The sequence below is a fragment of the Dysidea avara genome, chromosome 2, assembly GCF_963678975.1.
Source record: "Dysidea avara chromosome 2, odDysAvar1.4, whole genome shotgun sequence".
NCBI lineage: Eukaryota > Metazoa > Porifera > Demospongiae > Dictyoceratida > Dysideidae > Dysidea > Dysidea avara.
In genome coordinates this window covers 22197064-22215714 of record NC_089273.1, presented here as the reverse complement: position 1 = coordinate 22215714, position 18651 = coordinate 22197064, and the positions used below count along the sequence as shown (strand labels likewise).

The 18651-nt window shown below is 36.0% G+C and overlaps 2 protein-coding genes across 2 annotated transcripts; one reads left to right on the top strand and one right to left on the bottom strand.

The window, feature by feature from the left end:
• Positions 1-31: 31 nt before the first annotated feature.
• LOC136246866 (uncharacterized) lies at positions 32-13492 on the top strand. Its single transcript, XM_066038466.1, has 9 exons — positions 32-172; positions 5368-5451; positions 6058-6366; positions 7559-7677; positions 9110-9213; positions 9620-10352; positions 10846-10944; positions 12477-12750; positions 12994-13492. The coding sequence occupies exons 2-9, from the start codon at positions 5373-5375 to the stop codon at positions 13209-13211; spliced, it is 1935 nt and encodes a 644-aa protein (XP_065894538.1). The 5' UTR covers positions 32-172; positions 5368-5372; the 3' UTR covers positions 13212-13492.
• A 3154-nt stretch (positions 13493-16646) lies between these two features.
• On the bottom strand, positions 16647-17584 carry LOC136246865 (uncharacterized). Its single transcript, XM_066038465.1, has 2 exons — positions 17417-17584; positions 16647-17355 (listed from the first exon to the last, which is right to left on the bottom strand). Exons 1-2 carry the CDS (start codon positions 17517-17519, stop codon positions 16781-16783), a joined length of 678 nt encoding a protein of 225 aa, XP_065894537.1. The 5' UTR covers positions 17520-17584; the 3' UTR covers positions 16647-16780.
• Positions 17585-18651: the final 1067 nt, after the last annotated feature.

Sequence of the window (18651 nt, the reverse complement as noted above, 5' to 3'; positions counted from 1 at the left end):
GGTCATGGGAGTTTCCCACTATTTCCCCCCAACACATTATGGTTTGATTGTTAGTATTCACCCACACTTTGTGTGGTTTCGATTGTTAGTCCCACGAAGTTTGTTATTCTTTCATCCTGACTTTAACGACCGAAGGAAGGCACTTGTTCCATGCCGAGTTAATCAAACTGCAGTAAGTCATGCAGTCTATACTAACAGATATTAAAATCATGCGTGTATGTGTGTGTGTGTGTGTGTGTACATAAATCATTCTGTATTTGGGAAAGAATAGTATTTGTATAGCCGTCTATAGGTCTACCGAGGTCTATAGCTAGTATATCTCATGATTAGCAGACTAATGTATTATTTGATTAACAGTCTGTCACCCAAGGTCTTTCAAAAGAGTATAAAAGATGGGAAATCATATTTTTCAGTTTCCTTTCTAGATTGAAATGTGCTATGCTTGAAAAGCCAAGGGTGTGGCACTCTAATCATGATTAGTACTAGTAATAGCATGGGTAGCAGTGAAATTTGGGATAAATACCATGAGTGTTGTATTGGAAATGGGGATAAATTTCACAAGGCGAAGCTGAGTGAAATTTACCATTTCCAATACAACAAGAGTGGTATTTATCCCAAATTTCACTGCTACCCATGCTATTCCCAGTTAATACCATACTCGCTGCATATGCGCATGCTGTGCATTTAGCGTTGCTATGTAGAAATTTGTCACTATGTACTAAACATGCGTCAACACTAATTAGCGTAACATTGTTAACAGTTAACATAAATTCTAGCCAATGAAATAGCAATTACAACTTTTTCACTGCTACCAGTGAAATACGGGATAAATTTCACTGCTACTATTGAGACTTTTGTATGGGCAGTGAAACAGGTATGGTATTAAACTCTAAACCAAATAACCCATTGTTAGTTGGCCAAGGATAATAGTCCAGCTGTATGTGACCCTACAGAGGCATTAGATAGACAATAAGCACCATAGTAAGGTAAGTGCGGGTAATTCCGGACAGCGGCTAATTCCGGACACTTAGATCGTTCTCAACAACAGTAGAATCCCTGGGCCTATAATTTGGTATGCTAATGCAGTGTCCTATGGCCTATCTACAAAACCAAAATTGAAGCGAATGCGTTATTCCATCGCGAAGTTTGGCACAAATTTGTAGCGTAATCAAGGGTATTTTTGTTCAAAAACTTTGAAAATGTTAGGCAGCCCAAGCTCATATGTTCGATTTTCAAAGATTTATAAGAAGATCATACCTTCGGGTAATTGCATAACAAAAATCATAAGAATCCATGAAACACAGTCTGAGTGGCAGTCGATTTTTCAGCAACTGTTCTATTGAAATACAAAGAAAATATTCGCGAATTACATAAACTTTTTAAAATATGTATTGCTGCTTCCTCCCAAAGAGTATGAACTTTCTACTTGATTTATAAACTCCAGATGAGTGGTACTTTAGTCTTTACACTTTTAAAGAGGATTGGTAACCTGTAGAAGGTGCTACATGTTTGTTATTCGAAGTGTCCGGAATTAGACGCATGTTGTATTTTTACACACTGTTAAATTTCGGCTCATAACCCCTCAGTAGTTGATTGTATCGAAACGAAATTTGTACTGCAGATGTACCATAAGATAGGCTTTAAAACGATTCCTAGAGCTTGTGCTAACTCGTTGTGAGTGCAGTGTTATAGTAATTTTATCAAAGAGTGTCCGGAATTACCCTCATTTACCTTATTGGATGCATTGTATGCAACAGGCCAGGGTTATAATTGGGACAGTGCTACTGATCTAGTTGACCCACTGACCTGAATAGTAATCAGGATGAGGCTGTGAACTGCATTAATAAAATCAAAGGCATGCACCAAATGTTGGATTAAAAATTCTATTAAAGCCCTGCCATTTAGTCCTGCATTGATAGCATATAGATTAGCACAATTGAAAGGATTGTCTGCTAGGAAAAAAATAGCTACCAAAGCGCAATCAATAAGTAGGTGTGGCTCCATATAATTGTACAAGCAGATATAACAATCTATATTTCCCATAAGTGGGCCTTGGCAGCGCCTACTAGCAGCAACATTGAGTCCTAATAAATGGACATGGCTTCACGTATCCATACAGAAAAGTGATATGGCTTCATGTTAGTTTGTTTGCATATTATATGTTCAGCTGTATTTTCATCAATACGGTTGAGCTTGTTAATTTATGATCACATGCGATCTCTTTTGGGTCAGACCCAAATGTTAATATAGCACATGAAATCCACTTGACCCAGACAAAATATGTAACCCTAATAACCTGGATGATCTAGATGACTTACGACGCTGGCATTCAAAACCTAAACTCCACTGGTAAGAAACTATATATCATTAAAATTAAATGAACTAGGGTTCTAGCAATGAACTTTAGTGAAACAATATAACAATGAATGATAGTAGCTGTATAAATACAGCTATGTGGGAAATCTTTAAATTGTTACCACCAAAGTGGGGATTTTCCCTCATAGCTATGTTGTAAATAAAGGTAGCTATTACAACATAGCTAGGCAGGGGCGGATCTAGGGAGTGGGATTTGGGGGCTGAAGCCCCCCCCCCCCCTCACTTTTTGGCTTTACTTTTTGGCTTTACTTGATCAATATGCTGAGGATTATAATGAAATTTTGTCGTAGCATAATTATATGATCACTAATAATACAAATACTCATAAAACCACCTTATAAACGTCTGTCCAAGGTATTATCAGTGGATTTATGCTAAAATTTATGCAACAAGGACCCGGATCAGCATTGGAGGTGTACAAGATCAAGATACTCTAATAGAGCAGTCACCTAACTACTCTTAATAGAACATTTAGTGTGGGCATAAAAGTTGGTTCTGTTATGGAATTTTTCCAAATCTGCCTGCGCCTATACATACAATGAAGTGCATTGGTCTGTTTAAAAGTCTTGATTCATCTACTTGTGTAGTTATTACCGGTACTGGTATACTTAATTCAGGTACACAATTTCCATTGATAGTGCTATCAGATTCAATCTTGTATCATTCAAATTTCCAGTTTCGACATTATTTTCTATCATACACACAATTGTGAGAGGGTGCATCATGTGCTTGGTTGTCTGAACCTACCCAAACCTTTCCATTAGCAAATGCTGCAGAGAGTCATATATATAATTATATATATATATATATAAAGGCAGTATATAAAATATCTACAGGCAGAAATATGCATTTTATGTGGAAATGTCTCCAAATTGCAGTATTTAGCATCTATTTTTCAAAAATTTCCTGGAGAGAGCATGCCCCCAGACCTTCACCCAAGAGATTAGTACCTTGAGCTAGCCCCTCCCTTTTATAAATCCTAGATCTGTCCCTGAGTTGCACTAGTTTTTTATCACTCAAACCCTGTTTATGTAATAGTTGTATCATGTACCCGAGTGATTTGCCTGATATGTACACCCACGAGCTCTTGGGCCGTTATGTACACCCCAGGCTCGAGGGCCGTTAGGCCCGAGAGCGCGTGGGTGTACATATCAGGCAAATCACGAGGGCACATTATACAACTGATATGTACCATGCCCAATGCAGGCTGATAGCCCGTGGGTGGTTAACCACCCAAGATACGAGTCAGAACACTGAATTCATTATATAGACCAACTTGCAAAGTTCGATTGTGGTACAAAACGTTGTGACTACGTTGTAAACATGAACCGGCTAGCCCTAAGAGTATCCTGGAAAAGTTCAATTTAGCGATTTTACGAGTGTTTAAAGCTGCTGCATTGTTTTATAGACTATTTACAACATTTACTAAACATCTATAGGGGTAAGCTTCACTGTAGAGTGTTTATATTGTGTTACTCAAAAAGTGGGTGTGTCCACATTCCAAAACACGGCAAATTGCTTCTGAATGTGCTATAACACCTTAAACCAACGTTTCTCAACTCATAGGAAGGCAAGGTTGACAAATCGCTTCGGTCTGAGTATTGTAGGATGCAAAATCGAAAGTATCGTTTTCGTCACATGACAAATAATAATTTCCCACAATCAATTTCTGCTAGAGTTTCTATATAAAGAATTCGGCGGTACTGGTCCCACATCAAGGCCTAACTTAAATGTACCATGGTTTATAAGATACGTACCCTGAAATTTTCCTTTGAAGTTAGGTGGCTTCATTGTACATGTTATGTATACATGGATGGGACTGCTTTAATTAGACTGATTCCCTGCTTGTCGTGAATAAGTGTATTGTATTGTATGTCATGTATTTTCTTTTTAAATTTATTTTTTCTTTGCTATGTATTGTTTTCTGTAACAAAATTGCAGCTGATTGTAGCTAGATGTTTACAGGGTATGGACACCACATTGTGTGAATGTTAAGGTGTGGCTCTGTGTTCTGATCATTTAAGGGTGTGTTCGGACCATGTAAGTGTTTTATAAGTGCAACTACAGATATCTTCTACCTCATACAGTAGCTTAAGTAAGCACTTCAAATAGTTTTGTGGCATCTAAACTTAATCATCTAAGGAAAATGTATAGCATGCAACCACTTTTGTCACACAACATTAATGTTTGCTGTGATATAATATGCTAGCTACTGTATGAAACTGGCTAGATACATCACAGAGAAGGGACCAGCTCACCGCCACAACTGCCATATGGCAGAATTGATTGTAGCATTGCCTACTAAACGCTCTCTAGCTTATGTCGAATGTTTTAGTAACCCCTGTACTATTCTGTAACAGTCACATCCTTAATTGAACTGTAACAGGGATAGCCGGTCCCTCATGCACAATTGCAGGAAAGGTGACATCTTTGCATACTTTTTGATAGTTGATTATATAAGCATTGTAGATGATTTTTCAAAGTGATATTAGCACTACTAATGAAGGGAAACAGTAAGGAGAAGGATTATAGTTACTTTAGTACGCCTCAAATCAGTGGCCACATGCATACATATAATATTATGCACAATTTCACTTGCTGAAAACCAGACTTGGAGATAATTGCTTTAGCTGTCAACAGGCTAGCAATGTTTATTGCGTTATACTAGATTGATAAGTTGTGAAATTTTATGTGTGGTTTTGTCCAGGCAGATTTTTGTACTTTATAACTATATAATGGCTTTGTAGTTGCCATTGTCTAAAAAAACTCTATAATCGAATTCCTAATTGTTCTACAGTAAGTATTATGTATAATTGTATAATTATAAATTATAATATTGTGTGGTTATAATAAGCTATAACAGTAGATTGCAGTCTCTACAAATTTGGTGTTGAGGGGATGATTATTAATAAAATGTAGAAAATTTTGTCAAATTGCCAATAATTCCCAGCAGTTGTTTAACTCCATACATATGTTTTTTTGCATGTGTAGATTCAATGTTTTCTTTGGTGTTGTTCAGTCTACTTTGCAATAATTGGCAAGTAGCAGATAGCAGTAGAGGTTCAGGGATTTTTAGTAAGTAACTATACTAACTGTACTTATATGTAATGTTGTGTAACATAATTATCTAGAAAACTCATGTAGCACCATAAAGTAAATTCTATACAATTATACACAATGTGCTTTAGTTACGTAACTAATTTATTTCTGATGTGATGTATATTTACATTCTATTTTCAGAGGTTATGAAAGCAAGTTGGGGCTCAAGGACACAATCACAGTTTGCCTTTGCTTCAGTAGCTAGATACGTACATTGTATTGCAAGACAGAAATAGTATGCAAAGCAAGCTGGAGTCTTGGGTTATGGGAAGGTTATATAATCTCAGTTTTCAAATAACGGTTTGTGTAATAGCTAGGTACTTATATGTACAGCCTTGTAGCTAAAAATTAATATTGGAATAATGGTTGGCACCAAATGATATTACATTATAGCCATGCTAAAGCAGCCATGTACAGTTTATATATGAACACAATGTGACAAAGCTGTTCTGATATTACATATAAAAAGGAAGCTATTACCTTAGACATGTACTGCAACACAAGACAATTTATCCCATTTTAACAGTTACATATATACAGTATATGCTTGTATGTATAGTTATGTGCAGTATACATTTTCAGGTTTTGAAAAGCCAGCCACTGGTCCGGGTCATGTGTGTGCATACACTAGTGTCCAACTTCATTGCACAGTTACATTTACACTTGATGGTGGCACAGTACTTGTACGAGATGCAGCATGGAAAGTGAATGGCACCATCATTACTCATTCATCACCAAACTATGTCCTGCTGAAGAACTCTAACCGTCCATCACAAATAGTAGGATTACAGATTAATCATGCACATCCACAGGATAATGGAACTGTGTACACTTGTACAGATGATCTTGCTCCTGATAACTTTACGTCTTTTGCAATTTTGAATATTACAGGTAGGAACTGGATGGGTCATTTGTATATGTGTTTGGTATATGCCACTGAAGCAAGCAATTTATAATAATAATTGTTTGCAGTGGAGAAATTATTAAACTTTAGAAATAATGAAGTGAGTAGGAGGAGGGGTTAGTCATCTGGCACTAATATGGCCCATTAGTACTTTTCCTTGACACAAGCTCCATACCAGAAAATGTGGCGACTAATCTTGCTGCAATACTGTTGCAATACTGAAAACTGTTGCAACTAAAGCACAGAACATGTATCTGTTTATAGCAATTTTTTGTTGGCAATGCCCCTCCAGATGACAGGGATTTACAGAATGTAATTACATTTTATTAGACTCTATTTAGGCTGTTTTAGGTGGGTAATAAATCTCATTTACTCCACCTTGTTGTCTAATATATTCCACGCCTTGAGGCACAATATAACATATGCTCAAAACTAGGTTTATCCAATCAGTATCCACTTTTCACATGCAGTGATGTAACGAGGGAGCTTATTTTGTCACGTGAGCATGCATAGTTGCCATGACAATAGTATTATCATAAGACAACCAACCACTTTTGCTGAGCCTACAGCAGAAACAGCCATGGATGAGGTACCGTAATTAGGTTTTTTTTTTGTTGTAAAATAATTTTCGTATGCAAAATTTATACGAAAATTTCTTGCACAAAAATTTTTATACAAGATCAAATTACTCTAATAGAGCAGTCATTTACGTAAATTATATGAAAATATTTTTGCACAAAAATTTTTATCACAGAAATTATTTGCACGAAAATAAAGTGAATTGCAGTAAGTAATTTGAGTGTAATGTGAAATAGAGTCTAAAGCAGTTTTACGGGCACAATGTGGAGTCTATGAAATTTATAAACCCTCAGGCCCTTAGTAGCGCCCTCATTTCACTCGTGTCCTATAGCCCGGGCCTTCACTCCACATTGTGCCAGTATAACTATTATGTAGCACAAAGGTACTTACTGTGTCACCACAGCAAAAATGAAGTCACTAATGCAAGGCCTGGAAGGATACAAATTTACATATACCGGGGTAGTGTAAGCTATAGGTTAAAGTCTAGCTATTTAGACCCTATGTAATTATCAATTGCTTGTAACGTGGAAACATTACCATTAATTATACCATAACCGGTTTAATTGTGCGTGTGTTTACCATTCTATATTAATTTTATAGATAATGGATGTGGTAAACAAAAACTTGGTCTACTACAATATATTGGAATTGGTGTTGGAGTGCTATGCTTATGTTTAGCTTCGGTTGCATTGGTGATTGTCTACATTTGCATTAGCAGAGTAAGTGTTGTAAGGAGTTGTTGTGACTTACTATACTGTAGACTCTAACACTGGTGATGATCGAGATAAGAATCTGTGTATTGTTTTATATGCCATATGCAGTATTTGCACAATGCACTTATCAACTACTCTTGTGTACACATATTTTGCAGTTACGTAAGTACAAGTTCTACGTAGAAAATTAGTACAAGATGCAGTGCCAAGATGCTGATATAGCACAGAGTGTGTACCTGAGTACTATATTATCATTGACACCTGTTTAAATTTTCACATAGCACAAGTAAAGGGATAACTATATTTCTAGGAAAATAGGAACAAGATGAGAACTTGAATGGGAAAGGGAACTTCCAATGGAAAATGCTTGACAAAGGTCATCATGTCAATTATATAGACTGAATAATGCTTCTTTGTAGCATGGTTGGATCCTTCCGCTAAAACATTCAAAATACTCTAGTAGAGCAGTCACTTGCATTGAAACACTCTATCAGAGCAGTCAAAATTGACTGATGAACTATCTCAACAGGCACCTGCATTGAAAACCTGTGAAATTATGGAGTCTAGCTGGACTAGCTAAGTCATCAACACTGAAAGTTACGTAGTTACTCTTTGAATCAAAATCATTTTAAAGATTTGACTGTCTAACGTGAAGAGTATTCTAGCTTCTCGATAACTGACAGTGCCTGTTACAAGCTTTGTATGTTGCTTCCATATAAGAAGTTATAATGATGGGAAATACGCAGCAGTTGCTTGTCAGGCTGAAGCACATGACTGTTTATATTGTCCTTAATCTGCTTATTGAAGCCACCTCAGCTTGATAAATACTGCAGCTGTTACATACTCCCTGGTGGGATAGTTAACAAAAACAAAACATTCTTGATTGACTGCTCTAATAGAGTATTTTGATCATTTTAGCAGAAGGACCAACAATGCTGCAAAGAGCATTGTGCTGTCTTTACATTGGCATTATGATGCATTTTCCATTGGTTTTTTCCATTCCCATCCCATTTTTATTTCCTAGAATTCTACTTACCCCAAGCAAAGCAGTGCTTTAGCATACTGTACATAACAATAGTTAATCGAGTTGTACACTTTATTGGCCATACAGCTGCAGCAAGGTTTTTGTACCTAAAGTGTGTACGGTACAGTTATGTGAGTGTGTATGAAAATCGAAAAATTTATTCGTGGAAAAGCAACTCAGTTATGAAAATTTTTATGTCACTTGTAGTATTTTATTTACTGTACAGTCTCATAAAATTATTTGATGTAATAAATATGGAAACAGTAGGCTACAGTGTATACATTTACCCAACCAGTATGCAATAATAGCTATACACGTTAGTGCTCATATACAGCCAGTTTACTGCATATAGTAATATATCAGTTATAGTGGCATACAATCTACCATGATTTAATGTATTTTAATTTCTAATAGAAACTCTTGAAACGGAATTCTAGAAATCATCGATATAGAATTCTTGATGATTCAGTTTTCTCTGCTGCAGATAATAATTATACTGTAAGAAACGAACCCATAAAGTAAGTGATTATACTGTGTGTCAAATGTTGTTTGACCTATGTAATTTTACATACATGTGTACACTGTAGATGATATTAACCTTTGTAGCAATACTGTTTAATAATTATCCTTTACTCATTTTGATTACGTTAATCCTGTAGTCTAAGAAAAGACAGGAAAACTGGGTATTGCTGGCTTTGGGACTTGCAATATTATGCAAAGACAAGCTATTAAATTTATTCATTTCTGTGACCATTTCATGGCTGCCTCCTTTTTTTAACCTTTGCCCTTTACACCTTAATTGTTTCAGTAAAGAATGCATAGCTAATCTCATAACATTCAGATATTGCCATGTTTTTTTTTTACTTATTGAGGTTATTCACTGTATATGAACTTAATATCATTATTGTCAACTTGATGTTTTAGTGAGGCTGTTGATGCTAACACTGGTACACTACCTGATAGTGCCTCTCAAGATGATCATCAAGACCAACAACCTGAAGAAATTGTTATAGACAGTGACAACATGGATCATTCATATCACACTTGTGATGAAAGATTAGTCGGACAAGTATGGGAAGTGTGTAACAGCAAATTCTCAAGAAAACAAATAATATCAACTTTAGAACTAACTGATCAAGATGTAAATGATGCTGTGGAGTTTCTTACGTCAGGTCCCAGTTTGCAAAAAATATTGATAAGACTGTTTTCCAAGTCCCAGAATTATCCTGTCAAGATCATTAAAATGAATCAAACTACACAATGCTCTGATCTTATTGATTTTTACAAAGATCCTGATGTTGATTTTTCAAATTTTAACATTGTAATTCACTTACAAAATGTTCCAACCATTGATGCTGGTGGTGTACGGCGTCAAATGTACACCAGAACTTTAAAACAGCTTTCTGCAAATCAACACTGTCACCTCTTTCAAGGCAAAAAATATCGCCTTCGACCATACTACAGTGCATCTGCTACAGACACAGAGATTTTTAAAGTACTGGGTTGCATAGTTGGACATAGCATTATTCAAGAAGGCATTGGATTTCCTTATTTAAGTCCCCTCTGCTACTGGTACATTGCTGCAGGCAAAAATACAGCTATGCTGCACTATACTGATGATGATATTGGGGCTGCTTGTAATTTTCTTACCACAAACGTAAGTTTAGATTTTTATATTATTTAACTGCAACTCACTATAGTAGATCTACGTAAGTGTACAGTACTTGTGTTTACAAAATTAATGTACACATATAGCTTTCCATACTTGCCTCTGTTTAATGATATACAGGTAGCTGAATCCGTTATCAATAAATACACATTTTAAATGCTTGAGTCAGTAATAGACCAAAGTTATGGGGCTTGTCAGATACTGTATTTAAATCATGCTTCATATGAGTGAGTCTCAAGGAAATGGATGGTTATTAAAACTGAGATAGCTACGCATTACAGAGCAAATACTTTTTATGACCATAATCTAATTGGACTGATAATAACACACTTGTTTATTGTGGCACATTTATGCACTTTTATTAAGATAAGCCATTTTTGCATAGATCTTGAAGCATCTCTATGTTAGATATTCATATTCAATCCAACACATTATGATTTTAAAAACTGTAGTACATGTGCATGTGTATTGTGTACTGTAGCTCAATGAGGCTAGCACTGTTGATGAAGTTGCTGCAGCATGCAATACTGAAGGAGCACAAGACTTGTTGGAAGCTGCTAAAGTAAACATGCAAGTAAAGGTGAGCAATGAATGGTAACTACAGTACATGTGTAGTGTCAACTAGCTATGTATGTTACTAATACATCATAGTCTGCATCACACAATTTTATATTATATACACGTTATGTTGGGGTACATGTGTATGTAGCATCTCTGCTTTCTGATATGAAGGCTATACAACTTTCTAATGTGACCGGATCTGCGAAAATCCGACACAATAGTGCAGTTTTCAAATTCCTGTTTATTAAATATTTATAATCTGCTTAGCCAAGTGTGTTCTCTAGCAAAGTGTGTTCTCTAGCAAAGTTTCAGCCTCATATGCCAATAACTTGTGGAGTTACAGTCCTACAAAGTAGCAACAACAGAAAAATCGATTTGTACAGCAAGTATAGGGAAAATAAATTACAGGTGGTTACTAAAACGGTTGTAACTTACGAAAGGATGGACGTACTGAGCTGAACTTTTCACCATTGTGTTTGCCATGAATACGGAAATTATTTACTGGGTACGTTTGTCCTTTTATCACCTTTCTTCACTGGATACAAAGGTGAAATTCGTATGAAGAAAAATTCATCAAGTACGATCGCTTCGATGGGACGTGAACAAACGCTCATAACTTGTGAATCCTTGGGTCTACTACAATGAAACAAACATTTTCTAACTCCTCTTGCGTAGGTGAATAAGATGATATCCACATTGTTATTGTTAGTCCCTTCCTTTACTACGAAAAAGGCATTCAAAAAATTTACAAATTTTTTTCGATAATACACAAATATTTCACCAATAGTTTTCAATACTTTATACTGGAAATTTAGGCTTGTGCTATTTTGTCGGGTTTTCGCAGATCCGGTCACAAATAATGTGCAATTTCTAACATATGTAAATGTTAAAACTTAGCCTTTGGCTACCAAAGTCCAATATATTGGACGCTACCACATAGGCTTGTATATACCGTATTACTTTGTATCTCTGCACAGTAGAAACAATTTGCTAACACCACAATACTTACCATGAAATTTCTACATAATGACATGAAGCATTCCTTTGTTCGAAAAAAATCTTTAATTAAAAAAGTAGCTTTTCCATTATAGCTAGAATGCCGTTACCCTACGTACATCCATTACTTTGATCAGCCATATCTCAACCATGCTTCTCATCCCATTAAAGTTAATACCATTAGACTCAGCACATAATGACAATTCAATTGGTATACAAAAGGTTACGTGCCTCAAGAATATACGTAGGACATTTAGTAGAGACAACATTGCCTGTTACATCACAAGTACTGCGTAGTGTAATTCGTCTTCATTTCACAGAAGACTGGTGGTTTACTTAGAACGCAAAAAGTTATGCGTTCCTCCATACTTGAAAAATAATTTGGTCTCAAAGGGTTTAATTAAGAGGAATAAACCGTCAAACAACATAACATAGTAATAGCTTTGTCATCTCATAATATAATAGCTTTGTCACCTCAGGTATATATAATGTAATACATGAATAGTATTAGTGTATGTGTGTGGCTGATCACTGCTACAAACTAATGTTTTCTAGCTGGATAACAAGGACCAGGTTATACAGTTGCTGAAGGTACATGAGGCACTCTTCAGTATAAAGATACTACTTGACCAGTTCAAAGTTGGGTTAAGAAAAGTTAAAATGCTGGACTTAATACAGAGCTTCCCTAATGCATTTGCTCCAATGTTTATATTCACTGGAGAAATCAGTGCTAATGAAGTTGTCAGTGCGTTGTGTGTGGGTAGTGGCAATGAAGATCCCATTGCAATGGAATTTCTGAAGCAGTACATTTCTAGTCTTTCACAAGAAGGTTTGTCAAGTTGTATACAGTAGCAACTTTAAAATGTAAGCCAAAAGGCAAAAGCCAAAAAAAGCCAAAAGGTGCCTATTTGTGTATGGTGTTTACTATTTTTAAACACACAAATTGCCAGGTCCTATATACATTGTACCACATAGACCCTTTCCTGTTGTTTTGCTACTGAATACATTTAATGCCACATACGTAGGTGACATTAATAAAATGCTTAAAGTACTGTGTTTTTTATATTTATAGATCTTCAAAGCTTTATGATTTGTATTACTGGAACTACATGTATACAAGATCAGAAGATTATGGTGAATTTTAGTAATGACTTGGAGCAGATTAAAATCAGTACATGTTCTAGAGAAATCTTCTTGCCATTTGGTGTATGTAAGAGAGATGAATATTACAAATTCAAATCTATAATGGATGCTGCAACTATTGATGACTATGGATACAACACTGTTTGATTTAATATACTTATTGACAATGTGTGGTAGACATTAAGAATGTTGAGTTTTGGGTACTTCATTTTTGTTTCATTTCACATCTATTATTGTGTTAACATTGTATTGTACTACTCTGACTATTATCAACTCATAAGTATCTATGTGTATCTCCCCTTACACTTCAAGTGACATTGTATGATACTCCATTATGTGCATACGTTTGCTTTGTTGTTGTATAGAGTGTTTTTGTATTTTGATTGGTGTGAAGATTTTAGGGAGAACTTCATTTCATGCTACCATTTTTAATTTAAAAATGAAGTAGGGATCTCAGCAATAAAAAGTAGTGAAACAAGAGATGAATGATGGTATTATGGCATAGCTCGGTGGGAAGGCATGTTATAACAATCATTTTGTTCAATGCCAAAGTAAGGAACATTCATCTCTTGTTTCAGTACTTTTTATTGCTTAGATCTTTACTTCCTTAAAAATTTTTAACATACTGGTTTGTTAGGTTTTTTGTTATGGCATACAGTTATGCATGTGTGACTGTACCATTGGAGTGACTACTGTATTAGAGTATCTCAAGTCAGGCTTTAGGGGATGTGTCGCTATTACTAGGGATGACCCCATTTTGCTGTTTTCCCCACCTATTTTTCTTTCCAGCAATTCTTTTATTTCTTCCCTATTTTGCTCAATATTTTTGCTCGAAATTTTTTGATTTTGCTGAGCATCAGTAAAAATTAATCAAGCTTACAAGCATGTGTGACTGCTCTACTAGAATATTTCATACATAGTGAATGCTTTATTAGAGTATCTCGATCTTTACTCACCATTTCCTATGAGCATAGGTTGTCCTAATACTATGCGTGACTGTTCTATTAGAGTATCTCGATCTTTTTCATACAAAATGTGCTAAGTTAAATTGCCATTCCTTGGTGCCCATTTTTCCAATTTTCCACCTATTTTTCCAGCATTTTGCTCTTTGCTTTTACCAACGTATTTTCCAAACATTTTGCTGGCAAAATCAGCGCATCCCTGACTATTACATATTTTCATTGTGTTAGCATTATGAATACAGCTAGGATGGGGTGTGTCATTGTGATAGATTGTTAAGAGGTTTGGTCTCAGTGCTTGATTGTTATTAATCAACCAAGATCGCATTAATTAATTAATAGGCGTGACATTGAACCTATCGTGAAGTTACAGGTATATCTACCAACCGTAAGCACTTAAATAAGTTTATGGTGTCTAAATATACTGCTCAAGGAAATTGTTGATATGGAAAAGAAACGTCTCGATATGGTTTTGTTGCAACAACAACAAGGCAATCAGTCTGATAAAAGGAAAGACAAGGTGCAGAAGGTACAAACTTAAACGGCATATCCCACTGGTGAGTTTGTTATGCACCTATCAATGTATTGCCCCACTGCCCCCCCCCCTCGGGCATATATGGGGCTATAGTGGGGATTTGACACAGCCGAATGTCAAATGCCCCATAGTAGGGCAAACCTATCGTGTCAAATCCCCACTGTTGGCCCTAGTTGCAACGCGGGATTTACTCGGGATTTGACATAGCGAAGCAAAGTTACAACAAAAAATATTTGGGCGTTTAATGAACGATCGTCAACTGCCCCATAGTGGGGCAGCAGTTTCGTGTCAATTCCCCCTGTAAAGCCCCACTTACGCCCGAGGGGGGGGGGGGGTGGTGGGGCAATACATTGATAGGTGCATTATTGTGGTGTAAAATGGTGGCTGTGTGCTGCTTTGTTTAGCCTCCAGCCTTGCAACTGTGGTCAGGCAGTTCAAGTTTCAATGATTTTTTTTTTAACTCTATATCTGGCTGCCTGTATTTTATGTGTTTTCTTATTTTTAATACTGTATTTGATGTTAGATGGACTAATATTATGTCATAAAGGTGATATTCGTCACATAAGATGATGTTTCTAGGATTGGTGGAATTTTAGGTGGCGTATGTCATTTTGGGGGCATCCCTACTTAAACAGTATATACTACCGCACTGTTTGATAATGCACTGCTTATATCAGCTGCTACAGCTAAACTAGTCATGATGACAGCTTTATACCTCCTTGTTTCACTACGTTTTATTTCTGTGACTCTAAATCAGACTTATTTGTTTACATTTTTGTAATATAATGATAAATTATTATCCTGCACATATCTACCGCATCAAAAGAATGGCATTAACTACGTGTATCAATCACTGAAAAACTGAAGTAGCCATTACACTTTGTTTTCAGCTAAGTATACAGCCTGTTACAGTGTTACAAATTTTAGCAATTGATGTGTTTGTCATAGTGTAGCTAAGCATTCATTTATCGGATTGATTCAAATACCAGAAACAGATGTTTCATCGGACAGGTGTTAAACTAACAAAAACGGTGGAGTTCACAAGAGTGTGTTATGTTTGTTAAAGGTTATAGCTAATTCTACTGATAAAGGAATGAACAGTTCATTAACTTCTGTATGTATAGTGCTTTTGAAAGCAAGTTCAGTCTGCGCCATCAATTGCATTTACTCTTTGTCACTTTGAGAGCCCATGACAGTCTATATGTTAATTTCTACTTCACCAAACAATATAAAGGGAACAGCCAAACCACGATCAAGACCAGCACTCACTGAAACTTCAACAGTGGAGTTGACTGATGAACTGGCATGACCCAAGGCTGTAATGTAGGCAAAGATTGGTGAGAATATAGTCCAGAATAACATACTACCACCTAGCCAACTAGCCAACTGTTGAGAAGCTTAGGAAGCCTACATAATACTCATCTCCATGACCACAGTTCAAGTATGCCACCATGCTTTCCCTAGAAAACATCTGGAAACCACTGAATGGTCAAGAACAAAACAAAGAGAAGCACTTACAATTGACTGGGAGCTAGTTGTTCCACTATTAATTACTGTAGAGCCCTTAAATGACCATTGTGTGTTTATATGTGTGCATGTTTTACAAAAGCTCAAATTGCGGTGCTGAAATTTTGCATGGATGTCATTTATAGGCACTCATAATTTCATCGGACATTTATTAAATTTTTGATGGCGAAGGTACATTTGCAGAAATCGATAATTGATTGCTTTCACTAGGGATAAAATTTTAAAAGTTTATTAATCATAACTCCTCATGGGTTTGACCTATCACCTTTCATATTACACCAAGCATTAGTGGTACGTTGTGTTGTACATTATTCACAAGGGTTGCCAGGTGCATCCCATTTGAAAGGCTATAAGATTGCCTTTTGCAGATCCATTCACAAATTTATTTGAAATTCACTTACTTCACCTGCCATGATATGGCGCGCAGTTGACAAAAACATGAAATTGTTATGAATATCTAGATACTCAAGAAATATTGAGATGTTGGTATGTTTATAAAGTTATCATACACCTCTAATTTGCAGTGTCATCCATGTGAATGTGCTTGTGATACCTGTATACTGAATTTATACATTACTAATATTATTAGAAAACAATGACAATACATACAGGTACAATATGTACTGTACTTGTCTATCAACTATAATGCAGTGCAAAATCAAAGCTAATATGCACAGTGAGTGTCAAAGTTTGATTCAGTTAGTGTATCGATAAACACGGTAAGAATTTTTAGAACACATAGCATAGCTAAGGTAGGCTGGCGGAGCAGCTCCAGGGCAAAAATTGAGACTTGTATCATCATTATCATTCTCTCCCTGAATGGACACATACAGTCCTCCATGAGGATAGTAAAGCATCACTACATCACCATTGTTGACTACTGCACCATTTGCTTTCCCTCTTGCGTAGATGACAAATATTTCACCATAGCATCGATTACTTTTAAAGTTTTTTGCTGCAATGGTTGTTCCTGGGCAGGTTCTTTTGTCGCAACGCTTGTTCTGTGGACATCCCATCCATGTGTTGTGTTCACGGGGATAACGCAGTCGAATTTTCTGGCCAGACTTGATTGGAGTCAAGTTGGTACCTTCACCAATTATTTGGAACTCTTCTCCCCAACACCTTCCAGGATAGCGATAGTTTTCATTTCCACTTGGACATCGACGTAGATCACACACTTTATTACTATCAGGACATCCAAGCCAGGCGTTTCTAGCCCCTAAAAACTGAAGTCTCAGGTAATCATGGTCTCTTAACGGCAGTGATTTATCTGTGTTTTGTGAAATATAACAGTATGTTTGTTTTTAACTAGTATTGCACCCAATTCATACCTTGTTTTAACTCTTGAAACCTTTTCCCTCCAAGTTCCAACATCTCCTCAACTGAAAGCGCTTCAGCTCCCAAAATCAGCCCAAGTAAAATGATAGGTAGCATAGTTGAGTTCAATCAGCAACAGTTTACAAAGTACCTTGCACTTGCTTGATACTTCAGAGTGTAGCTGAGCAGCCTTATATAGCTTGTTCTAAATGTTCACTTGTAGGGAATCGTTTGTCCAGGTGTAGGCTTCTGGTTAGTGATGCAGCACTTGTATGAAATCATTGGTTAATAACCACTTATAGGAATGTGGTGAATGAGGTTAACTAGCTAGCTAGGCAGCCAGCATTAAACTATGAGTATATGTTGTATATCTCCTGTTACAGATTACATCTTCACATGATCAAAATATAATAATCATGTATAAAGAGAGATTTTGCTCTTTTTGAGTTGACACTCTTCTACGTACTATAAATGTATCAATACGAATCAGCTCTTGGCACTAAATAATATAGACCCTGAATGGCACAGCATGAAAAGATGAAAACCTTTCATAGAAAGCTACAAAAGACCTTTTATACATGTATGTGACTTATTTTACTATGTAGCTGGGGAGTAATTTTAAAATACACATTGAAATAGTGATTTTGCAACATGATTTAAGTAATTGTGAAGTTTGAAAGAAATCTAGATCTGTTTACATACTGGTTACATCTTGGTTGTATACCAGGCCCATCACAACTTCTGTTGAATCCATTCAAATTTTGGATGGCTATGAAATATAAATATTGCATCTTTTATGAGTCTGTATAATAAAATTGATTAATATGTTGAATTTCATCAGTTGTTTTTTGGAATGTGAACCTTTCTCGGTATCTGGGGATTGCACCACAAGTTTCCTCACTAAGAACTAATATCTGCAACTGGCACACCATTTCTAGAGCCATCCCTGAATAATATTTTCTTTTGTATGTTAATAAATACAAGAGATTATCTACTGGAGCTATACTTTACAGGAGAAAATCTCATGCAACAAGTTAAAGCTATAAGTATTAATTACATGTTTGTTTACCTATGGCATGGGTAGATTAGAATCTTGACTGTCCCTTACAGCTTAATTGTTCATAATGGTACTGCTCTCACAATAGATAAAGCTTTCCCACACCACAAAAGTATACAGGTGTATATAGTATTCAGACTTTCAGAGTCAATAGAACAACATGTGGTAATTGCCAATCCAAACATCAGGAGT

Excerpts from the sequence above, each read along its gene's own strand:
- LOC136246866 (XM_066038466.1), top strand. The coding sequence starts at position 5,373 with ATGTTTTCTTTGGTGTTGTTCAGTCTACTTTGCAATAATTGGCAAGTA. Across the intron at positions 7,678-9,109 it reads TCTACATTTGCATTAGCAGA|AAACTCTTGAAACGGAATTC; the intron begins GTAAGTGTTGTA and ends AATTTCTAATAG. Across the intron at positions 12,751-12,993 it reads TTCTAGTCTTTCACAAGAAG|ATCTTCAAAGCTTTATGATT; the intron begins GTTTGTCAAGTT and ends TTATATTTATAG.
- LOC136246865 (XM_066038465.1), bottom strand. The coding sequence starts at position 17,519 with ATGCTACCTATCATTTTACTTGGGCTGATTTTGGGAGCTGAAGCGCTT. Across the intron at positions 17,356-17,416 it reads GTTTCAAGAGTTAAAACAAG|ATAAATCACTGCCGTTAAGA; the intron begins GTATGAATTGGG and ends CACAAAACACAG.